This window comes from Coccinella septempunctata, chromosome 1 (genome assembly GCF_907165205.1).
Source record: "Coccinella septempunctata chromosome 1, icCocSept1.1, whole genome shotgun sequence".
Taxonomy (NCBI): domain Eukaryota; kingdom Metazoa; phylum Arthropoda; class Insecta; order Coleoptera; family Coccinellidae; genus Coccinella; species Coccinella septempunctata.
The window spans coordinates 25,171,611-25,183,544 of NC_058189.1; the positions used below are offsets into that span (position 1 = coordinate 25,171,611).

Below are 11,934 nucleotides of genomic sequence, written 5' to 3' on the forward strand. Positions count from 1 at the left end.
TTAACGGTTATGAAATCCCAACTCTATGCTCGGCGAATCTAACCTATAACTATAATTCAAACGGTTGGAAATCGGGATGAAACGGTCAAATATTCAGGAATCGGAGAAATCAGGGGGGCCCAACGTCCTCCTGGGACCCAAATGTCACCCTACGGTAACGGAAAGCTATATACAGCAGGAAATGGTCAATCTACGGTTAATTCGGATTTTCAGCCAAGCAAAAGTCTAGAGAGAATATTATTCCATAAAGGTGCAATGAAGCGGTAATAATTTCAACAATCACTTGCCTTAGTTTTTCCTTTGATTCGTAAGTACGGTTTTACTTTGCACACACTCCACTCGTTCACCTCTCAACAACGATTGTCTCTTTTTTTTCTCTTCACCTTCCAGGGCCGCGAAGAAATATCCCCTCTCTACTCGGAAAAACTCTCCCCCCTATGGGAAACTCACCAATCCATTGGATAAAGCAAAAATGATACGGTTATTCAATTGGCCCAGAAAAAGACAGAGGCAACGGATGAGAAGGAAAGTAGAAAAAGTTATGAGAACTTTTTCAGAGCAAACAAAAAAATGGTGGAACGGAAAGAATTATTAAAATAAATGAATTCTGAAAACATAAGAGATACAGTCTTTCCTACTAACATGGACTGACCGGTGGAAAACTATGAACTAACAATTATCGGTAAGGCTCCTTTCAATCGTAACACACAACTATTGTTATCGGTACACCCCCTATGACAGTATTTCGGTTTTCTTCAAAAATATCTCGGTTATCAGGCATTATTATGCAAGTATCGGTTGAAAAATTTAATTTTTTGTGGCGGAGCAAAATCTGGTTCGTCACACCCCCCTCTGCCGTGTGCAAGAAAAATAAAACGGAGTTTTATTTTTCTTCTAACCCTCCTGGGTTTTCGGTGTAGTTTGCGGTGGCAGCCTGTGAACAAACCAAAGTTGCGGGGTTATTGAACTCGGAACTATTTTCTGGTATTGTGACCTAGTTAGCGGTACTTTGATGGTGGAAACGGTTAGCGCATCCACCATTTCGGTTGGTGAAATAAAAGATTTTTCGGAACGGTATTTATTCAACGGAAATAACGGTATTGAACAACGGTGTTTTGTCTTTTACGGTAATGATTTAACGGTCTCAATCCACTTTCACCTTCTTTTTCGGTGGGGTCGGCAACGGTGTGGGCGGCGACGGTTTGGACGGTACCGGTATGTGCGTCTGTGCAGGCGTCGGTTCAGGCGTCGGTGCAGGCGTCGGTACAGGCGTCGGTACAGGCGTCGGTGCCGGCGTCGGTGCAGGCGTCGGTGTGGCGGGCCTCAACCGGAGATCCGGGAGTACGGCCTCTGCCCTGCTTCCTGAGGGTCCGCTCCGGCTCGGGGTTCCTCGCTGGCTGACGGTGGTTAAGGGCGGTCTTCTGTCACGGTCGGTGGTTCGGGCACAGCAATCCCGTGATAGCACACCCACGCAGCCACACCTAGAACAAAATTTCACCCGCTCCCCTCCGCAGTGTTCTCGTCGGTGGCCTTCGTTGCCACACCGCCAACAGCTTCGGGGGCCCAACCCCAGGTAGACATGATATCCACCGGTACCCACGGTCCTGGTGGCTGGCGGTTCTGTGCTGGTCCCGGCGTCCCTTTTTCTTTCCTGCGGCACCTCCCAGTCTGCCGACAGGCTGAGCGTCGACCCATTACTTTCTGGAGAAGGCGGTCCGGACGGTGGGGTCGGTTCCCTAAAGGTTAACGGTCGGCCCATCGAGTAACGTTTCATCCTGAAAATTTCATACGTTAATCAAACAGAAAATAACGGTTCATCGGTACCCTGTTAGGTCAATCGGTTTTTTTTTTGTGTTAGTAACGGTTTTTTACATTTCAGACGGTCCCTCTCCAAGGGAGGACTTCAGATCCTTGATGTGAATGTGTCGGAGAATCTTACCACTGCCATCCTTGATGTCATATACCACAGGAGATACTACCTTTATAACGGTATACGGTCCGGAGTATTTCGGAGCCAACTTGGCTGCAATTCCTTCCACTGCGGAGGACAAGGGATGTTCCCTTCGGTATACTTGGTCTCCTACTCGACATCGCCAGTCCCTCCGACGTAGATTGTAGTAGTGGCTCTGCTGGGAGAAAGCTCGTGCCAATCTAGATCTGACAAACTCATAAGTTTCGGTGAAACGGTTTAATTTATTTGCATGCCAAGCAACTTGCGGTTCGGTATCTGGTTCGGTGTCTGGTTCGGTGTGTTCCTTTTCATCCCGGTTGGCCATCTCGGTTAGATACTTGGCGTTCGGTGAACGCATCTCCCTGCCAAAATTCAGGAATGCTGGGGTGTATCCGGTCGACTCCTGCCTTGCAGAGTTTATTGCGAATGTCAATTCCTTCAGATGCTCATCCCAGGTACGCTGATCCTTTTCACAGAACTGGGCTATCATTGTTTTGAGGGTACGGTTGACTCTTTCTACCGGGTTACATTGGGGAGAATATACTGGTGCTAAACGGTGTCGGATCCCAAGGTCTCGCAGACTTCCCTTGAACAATCGGCTATCATATTGTGAACCATTATCACTGATCACGGTTTTCGGGCATCCAAACTTCAGAATTACATCCTCATATAAAGCCTGGTACACACCCTTTGCGGTTGCTCTTCTCAGGGGCCTGGCCTCCACCCATTTTGAAAATCGGTCCTGCATCACAACTAAATAACAATTTCCCTTCCTCGACCGAGGAAGCGGTCCCACAATATCGGTGCTAACGGTATCCCAAGGTTCTCTTACCACATACGGATGCATTTTTCCAGGGGGCTTCTGTTGCGGAACTTTGTATCTCTGACACGTACCACATTTACGGACATATCGGGCTATTTCCTTGAACATTCCTGGCCAATAGTAATTTCGGGCTATACGGGTTATGGTTTTCGCTATCCCCAGGTGTCCAGCGGTCGGTCGGTCGTGGTTTTCCTGTAAAATATCTATTCGGTCGTCCTTTGGAACGCATAGCTTCCAAGGACTGCCGAATTCAGGCTCGGTAAAATCATCAGCATCCCAAAAATGGCGGTATAATTTTCCGGACACAATACTGTAATCGGGAAACGCTGCGGGATTCGCTCTTACCTCAGCCAATTTTTTTCGGTACCATTTACAACTTACAGTCTCCTCGGTCAGACATATAGTCTCGGTGGTCGGTAACGGATTTCTGGATAGACTGTCTGCTACACGGTTGAGGGCTCCTTTCCGGTACTTTATCTCGAAGTCGTATTGCTGTAGGAATATGCTCCATCTCGCAATTCTTCCGGTGGGAGACTTGATAGATTGCAGCCATCGCAAGCTCATGTGGTCGGTTATAACGGTAAAACGGTAGCCTTCTAGATACGGACGCAGCTTGTCAATGCTCCAAACTATTGCCAGACATTCCTTTTCTGTAACAGAGTAATTTTTCTCTGGACCTGACAAGGTCCTGCTAGCATAAGCGATTACTTTTTCCTGTCCATCAACGGTCTGTGTCAGGGCAGCTCCCAGTCCTGCATCTGATGCATCGGTTTGAAGGACGAACGGCTTTGAAAAGTCCGGACAGGCCAATACCGGTGAGTGGGTCAATTTCTGTTTCAGGGTCTCAAAAGCGGTCTGTTGGGCGGTCTCCCATTTCCAGGTTTGCTTCTTCTTCAGTAATGCGGTCAACGGAGTCACAACTTTGGAGAAGTCTTCGATGAATCTTCGGTACCATGAAGCAACACCAAGGAAACTTCTCAATTCTCGTACGGATTTCGGTGCAGGCATCTCATTTATGGCTGAAATCTTATCAGGATCGGTACAAATGCCGTCCTCGGTTACTACATGTTCCAGATATTTCAATGATTTTCTTACAAACTCACATTTTTCCGGATTTAACTGCAGGTTGGCCTCCCTGAGGCGGTGGAAAACTTTCCTTAGGTTGTCAAGATGTTCGTCCAATGTCTCTCCAAGAACTACTATGTCATCCAAGTACGCAAATGCATCCGGTTCCATCTCAGGGCCAATAACTCGGTCTAAAAGACGTTGAAAGGATGCCGGTGCGGAATGCAGACCAAAAGCCATTACTTTGAACTGGAACAGCCCACGGCCAGGGACGGTAAATGCGGTGATCGGTCGACTCTCGGGGGCTAACGGTACCTGCCAATAACCCTGTTTCAAATCAATAGTGGATATATACTTGGCTTTTCTCAACTTGTCTAAAATTCCTGAAATATAAGGCAACGGATAGGCATCTTTAACGGAGACATTGTTAACCATTCGGAAATCTATACAAAATCGGGGTTTACCATCCTTTTTCTTGACAATTACTATCGGTGAACTCCACGGGGATGAAGACGGTTCTATAATGCCTTCGGCCAGCATTCGGTCGACCTCATTGTTTATTATCTCCTGCATCTTCGGATTTTGGGGACGGTAACGTTGCTTGATCGGTTCGGTGCCTGGTTTGAGTTTAATTCGGTGTTGCATCAGTGGAGTTGTTCCTCGGAGATTTTCGAATGCCTTCAATTCGGTCTGTAGAAACTCCTCCAGCCTGACTTTCTCTTCTCCACTCAGGTTCGACAAAAGCGGTCCTATCGCATGTAGTTGTCCTCGGTTCTCTGGCTCGCTGAGCCGGGCTTGGATGGACCTTCCATTCAGGAAACATTCGGCGGTTTGGAGATTAATGGAAAAGTTGTGTGTCCTCAGTATATCCATTCCCAGTACTACATTGATCGGTAAATCTGAAACTAACAACAATTTAGCTTCCATAATTTCAGACCCAATTCGGACCGGTGCGGTATATATTTCTTTAATCGGTATTGAACTTCCGTTAGCGACGGTGGTGGTAACGTCCCTAACATAATCCGGTTGTATACCCACTACCCTGCAGTAGGCGGCCACTTCACTGCTGATAAAGGACCTGGTGGCTCCGGTGTCCAACAGTGCTGGGAACTCCTTGTCTCCTATAAAAACATTAATTATCGGACGGTAATCGGTAGGTTTTTCTTTCTCATGGACCGAGGATGGGGTTGCTTGGAACTGACGGATCCCCGGTTTCGGACAGTTCCTTAGTAGTTTAACGGACACTTACAATCCCTAGACATGACACCCCTCTTACCACATCGAGAGCAGAACAGCAGCGGTTTCGAGGTGCATTGTGCTCGGAGATGACCCTTGCCACCACATCTCCAGCACTGGGGTTCGGTTGACGGTCGGTTCGACTTTTTCGGTTCATCCTGTCGCTGGGGTATTGTGGAGCTCTGAGCTACTTTCGGTTTTTCAGACGGTTCGGTGCGGTTCGGAGTGTTCAGGTGCATTCCGATCGGTTTGACGTTCGGTGGGGAATTTCGGAAGGTAAGATGCGGTTCGTTGATGAGACTCTTTTGGATCGGTGGCGAAGCATAATTAGCGGTTTGCCATTTGACCAATTCAAAAACTTTTCCTTTTTGGAGCAGTTCTTCTATGGTTGAAGTCGGTTGGAAGGCCAGGGCGGTTTGCAGTTCTGGCAGTAAACGTCGTCGGATGATATTCACCTGTTCTTCCTCGGTCGGTCGCTTTACGGTCAGCTTCTGAAACAGGTTTTGCATTCGAGTTACATACAACAAGAGTCGTTCATCGGTTCCTTGAGTGCGTTTCTTGATTTCCTCCAAAAGGATGTCCTCGTAGTCGGGAGGAAGAAAGGCCTCTCGGAGTTGTTCCTTGAAGTCGGTCCAGTCGGTGAAGGTGCCTCTCCGGGGAATGTACCAGTCTCTTGCATCCCTACGTAACAGCTCGTATATTGACTCGAATAACTGTTCGTGGCTCACCTTTCTAGCCTCGGCAAGATACTCAGCCTCCTCCAGGAATGAGGTCACACTGGTTGACCCATCGAACGTCAGGTTCCATTTCCACACAGGAACGGTAGGAACGGTGGAATGGTCGGTGGTTTTCGGCGGTTTCATCGGCGGGTATTCGGTCGTCAGTTCGGCTTCCTTGGTCGTCGGTACTTCGCTTCTTACTTCTCTCATCCCAGCGGTATCGGTAGGAGATGAGGCAAATGAAACTCTCCTGGTTGATTCGGCAAACTCCCTCGTTAATCGCCTGGACTCAGGGGATGTTATTAGCGGTCTGTTTTCCTCACTGGTTCGGTCGGTTGGCAGTGCTTGTTCAACGGTAAATGGGAGGATGTCGGCGGGCGGTCGGTGGTATGAAGGTTGTTTCTGCAAAAAAGTACGTTCAATTTGTTCGGTTAATAATCTGCAAACTTCTTGTCGGTTTTGCTGCAGCCGGTCGTCATGAGTGGTCGGTCGGGAAATGTCACAATCCTCTCCCAAGTTCAACAGGTCTGCTTCTCCAACGGTGGTTGAGCACGGAATCAGACCTGGACCAAGTCTAGATGCGCAGTCCGGTAATTCCTGGTCCATCAGTGACGGTGTTCCGGCTGACAGGTTCTCTGGAATACCACCTAACCAGTGAGTATTCTCCAGCAATCTCATAGCCATCTTCAGAGAGTGCTCCAGCTCGGTTTTCTTGTGAAGCAGACTGACAGCTTCCGGAGATAAACTTCTCAGTCGGCCTTGAAGGTGCAGTAGCCGGCTCCTAATGCGCTGCAACTCATTGTCTCTATTATTAAAATCGAACTCACATATCTCTCCCATCAAGTCGAACAACTTGGCACCACAAACCCCAATTTCCTGTGCCTGGTCAATTTCATCTCTTGGCATGAACGGTATGTCGGAATGGATGGCCCTTCTCAGTTGAGCTCTTTTCTCCTGAACGGTGTGTCCCACGGTGCAGCCTCTTGCCTCTAACTCCCACGTAAGTTCGTCACTTTTCAGTCGGTTGACATCCATTTTCACGGTACCAGAAACTCAGAATGAAGATTTACAATATGTACTATACGGATATATGCCAGAAACAAAGAACGGTTACCAATTTGCCAGTGAAGAGTATTTAAAGAAAACGGTACGGTTACGGTAACAGGAACTACTCACAGAACAGCAGAAGTCCCTGCTCGGGCGCCAGATGTGATAGACTTTTCGTACTCTGGCAGCTCCTTACGGTTGCTCGGGCGCCAGTGGGGCAATCAGTCAAACCCCACGTCTCTCACAGAATCCCCAAAGAGTTGGAGAGCCCGGGTAGACTTGAGTATCAGTGGAGAAGGGTATCGATGAAGACTAGGGCGGTAGCGTCTTCTAAGTGTCTGCTTTTCAACGGTCTTTAGGCGTCAGAAAGAGTACTTACCTCTTCTAACTAAACTCTTAGATGAAACTGATTTAATAAATAGACTCTCACTGGCAAAATAATTGGCAACAAAAATAAATGTTCAACTATTTATTTCTATTACAATAAACTATACACAAAAGACAATAGACAGGTACACTAAAGCGTGGACGTCAACGGCTGTGTCTGGTCGGCGCTGGACGGCTGGCAAAATTTCACTTCAGGAAAATGGACGGTTTCGGAAATATACGGAAGTAAGTCAAGTCTCAACTAAACTAAGTGCAAGTAAACATGCACGGTTTCGGAAAAAAATATACGGAAGTAAGTCAAGTTTCAATTAAACTGAGTGCAAAGAACGGTTTCGGAAAAATATACGGAAGTAAGTCAAGTTTCAATTAAACTGGGTGCAAAGAAACATGCACGGTTTCGGAAAAATATACGGAAGTAAGTCAAGTTTCAATTAAACTGGGTGCAAAGAAACATGCACGGTTTCGGAAAAATATACGGAAGTAAGTCAAGTTTCAATTAAACTAAGTGCAAAGAACGGTTTCGGAAAAATATACGGAAGTAAGTCAAGTTTCAATTAAACTGGGTGCAAAGAAACATGCACGGTTTCGGAAAAATATTTCAACTAAGGCAAGACACAATTGAATGAAAAGTACGAACGGTTTTGAAAATAATCAACGGAATTCAGTCAGGTCGAAATTTGAAAACACCAGTTCACCGGGGTACGCCCTCTATCTCTGTCTCGGTGGTTTGCTTATGATCCGGTGTCCTTCGGTCTCTCTCTCTCTCTCGGTGACCTCAAGCTGGCTGGCTGTCAAACAGCGGCCGCAGAGTCCGGCGGTGAGGGTGTTTAACGGTTATGAAATCCCAACTCTATGCTCGGCGAATCTAACCTATAACTATAATTCAAACGGTTGGAAATCGGGATGAAACGGTCAAATATTCAGGAATCGGAGAAATCAGGGGGGCCCAACGTCCTCCTGGGACCCAAATGTCACCCTACGGTAACGGAAAGCTATATACAGCAGGAAATGGTCAATCTACGGTTAATTCGGATTTTCAGCCAAGCAAAAGTCTAGAGAGAATATTATTCCATAAAGGTGCAATGAAGCGGTAATAATTTCAACAATCACTTGCCTTAGATTTTCCTTTGATTCGTAAGTACGGTTTTACTTTGCACACACTCCACTCGTTCACCTCCCAACAACGATTGTCTCTTTTTTTTCTCTTCACCTTCCAGGGCCGCGAAGAAATATCCCCTCTCTACTCGGAAAAACTCTCCCCCCTATGGGAAACTCACCAATCCATTGGATAAAGCAAAAATGATACGGTTATTCAATTGGCCCAGAAAAAGACAGAGGCAACGGATGAGAAGGAAAGTAGAAAAAGTTATGAGAACTTTTTCAGAGCAAACAAAAAAATGGTGGAACGGAAAGAATTATTAAAATAAATGAATTCTGAAAACATAAGAGATACAGTCTTTCCTACTAACATGGACTGACCGGTGGAAAACTATGAACTAACAATTATCGGTAAGGCTCCTTTCAATCGTAACACACAACTATTGTTATCGGTACACCCCCTATGACAGTATTTCGGTTTTCTTCAAAAATATCTCGGTTATCAGGCATTATTATGCAAGTATCGGTTGAAAAATTTAATTTTTTGTGGCGGAGCAAAATCTGGTTCGTCACAATATGCATCTCATTTCGAAAACTATGTTCAGTTTCAAGATTTGGTTCGAATTGATCCAACAGTTTTCGAGGAATTGATATCACACTTTGCCGAATTGACCACTGAAATCTCAATTCCTATCTGAACTATCGAACTGAAATTCAACATGTGCATCTCAATTCGAAAACTATGTGCAGTTTCAAGATTTGGTTCGAATCGATCCAATAGAACCTTAGGAATTGAAATGATATTTTGCCGAATCGACTACTGAAATCTTCATTCCTATCAGAACTATCGATCTGAAATTCAACATGTGCATCTCAATTCGAAAACTATGTGCAGTTTCAAGATTCGGTTCGAATTGATCTAACAGTTTTCAAGGAATTGATATCACACTTTGCCGAATTGACCACTGAAATCTCAATTCCTATCTGCACTATCGAACTGAAATTCAACATGTGCATCTCAATTCGAAAACTATGTGCAGTTTCAAGATTTGGTTCGAATTGATCCAACAGTTTTCAAGGAATTGATATCACACTTTGCCGAATTGACCACTGAAATCTCAATTCCTATCTGAACTATCGAACTGAAATTCAACATGTGCATCTCAATCCGAAAACTATGTGCAGTTTCAAGATTTGGTTCGAATTGATCCAATAGTTCCTTAGGAATTGAAATGATATTTTGTCGAATCGACTTCTGAAATCTTAATTCCTATTAGAACTATCGATCTGAAATTCAACATGTGCATCTCATTTCGAAAACTATGTGCAGTTTCAAGATTTGGTTCGAATTGATCCAACAGTTTTTGAGGAATTGATATCACACTTTGCCGAATAGACCACTGAAATCTCAATTCCTATCTGCACTATCGAACTGAAATTCAACATGTGCATCTCAATTCGAAAACTATGTGCAGTTTCAAGATTCGGTTCGAATTGATCCAACAGTTTTCGAGGAATTGATATTCACACTTTGCCGAATTGACCACTGAAATCTCAATTCCTATCTGAACTATCGAACTGAAATTCAACATGTGCATCTCAATTCGAAAACTATGTGCAGTTTCAAGATTTGGTTCGAATCGATCCAATAGTACCTTAGGAATTGAAATGATATTTTGCCGAATCGACTACTGAAATTTGCATTCCTATCAGAACTATCGATCTGAAATTCAACATGTGCATCTCAATTCGAAAACTATGTGCGTTTTCAAGATTTGGGTCGAATTGGTTCAACAGTTTTTGAGGAATTGATATCACACTTTGCCGAATAGACCACTGAAATCTCAATTCCTATCAGAAATATCGAACTGAAATTCAATATATGCATCTCATTTCGAAAACTATGTGCAGTTTCAAGATTCGGTTCGAATTGATCCAACAGTTTTCAAGGAATTGATATCACACTTTGCCGAATTGACCACTGAAATCTCAATTCCTATCTGAACTATCGAACTGAAATTCAACATGTGCATCTCAATCATAAAACTATGTGCAGTTTCGAGATTTGGTTCGAATTGATCCAATAGTTCCTTAGGAATTGAAATGATATTTTGTCGAATCGACTTCTGAAATCTCCATTCCTATAAGAACTATCGATCTGAAATTCAACATGTGCATCTCATTTCGAAAACTACGTGCAGTTTCAAGATTTGGTTCGAATTGATCCAACAGTTTTCGAGGAATTGATATCACACTTTGCCGAATTGACCACTGAAATCTCAATTCCTATCTGCACTATCGAACTGAAATTCAACATGTGCATCTCAATTCGAAAACTATGTGCAGTTTCAAGATTTGGGTCGAATTGGTTTAACAGTTTTTGAGGAATTGATATCACACTTTGCCGAATAGACCACTGAAATCTCAATTCATATCTGCATTATCGAACTGAAATTCAACATGTGCATCTCAATTCGAAAACTATGTGCAGTTTCAAGATTTGGTTCGAATCGATCCAATAGTACCTTAGGAATTGAAATGATATTTTGCCGAATCGACTACTGAAATTTGCATTCCTATCAGAACTATCGATCTGAAATTCAACATGTGCATCTCAATTCGAAAACTATGTGCGTTTTCAAGATTTGGGTCGAATTGGTTCAACAGTTTTTGAGGAATTGATATCACACTTTGCCGAATAGACCACTGAAATCTCAATTCCTATCAGAAATATCGAACTGAAATTCAATATATGCATCTCATTTCGAAAACTATGTGCAGTTTCAAGATTCGGTTCGAATTGATCCAACAGTTTTCAAGGAATTGATATCACACTTTGCCGAATTGACCACTGAAATCTCAATTCCTATCTGAACTATCGAACTGAAATTCAACATGTGCATCTCAATCATAAAACTATGTGCAGTTTCGAGATTTGGTTCGAATTGATCCAATAGTTCCTTAGGAATTGAAATGATATTTTGTCGAATCGACTTCTGAAATCTCCATTCCTATAAGAACTATCGATCTGAAATTCAACATGTGCATCTCATTTCGAAAACTACGTGCAGTTTCAAGATTTGGTTCGAATTGATCCAACAGTTTTCGAGGAATTGATATCACACTTTGCCGAATTGACCACTGAAATCTCAATTCCTATCTGCACTATCGAACTGAAATTCAACATGTGCATCTCAATTCGAAAACTATGTGCAGTTTCAAGATTTGGGTCGAATTGGTTTAACAGTTTTTGAGGAATTGATATCACACTTTGCCGAATAGACCACTGAAATCTCAATTCATATCTGCATTATCGAACTGAAATTCAACATGGGCATCTCAATCCGAAAACTATGTGCAGTTTCAAGATTTGGTTCGAATTGATCCAATAGTTCCTTAGGAATTGAAATGATATTTTGTCGAATCGACTTCTGAAATCTTAATTCTTATTAGAACTATCGATCTGAAATTCAACATGTGCATTTCATTTCGAAAACTATGTGCAGTTTCAAGATTTGGTTCGAATTGATCCAACAGTTTTCGAGGAATTGATATCACACTTTGCCGAATAGACCACTGAAATCTCAATTCCTATCTGCACTATCGAA

At 43.7% G+C, this 11,934-nt stretch overlaps 1 protein-coding gene across 1 annotated transcript; it reads right to left on the minus strand.

Annotated features, from left to right (window-relative positions):
• Positions 1-1,144: 1,144 nt before the first annotated feature.
• Positions 1,145-1,774, minus strand: LOC123319301 (branchpoint-bridging protein-like). Its single transcript, XM_044906232.1, has one exon. The coding sequence runs from the start codon at positions 1,772-1,774 to the stop codon at positions 1,145-1,147; it is 630 nt and encodes a 209-aa protein (XP_044762167.1).
• Positions 1,775-11,934: the final 10,160 nt, after the last annotated feature.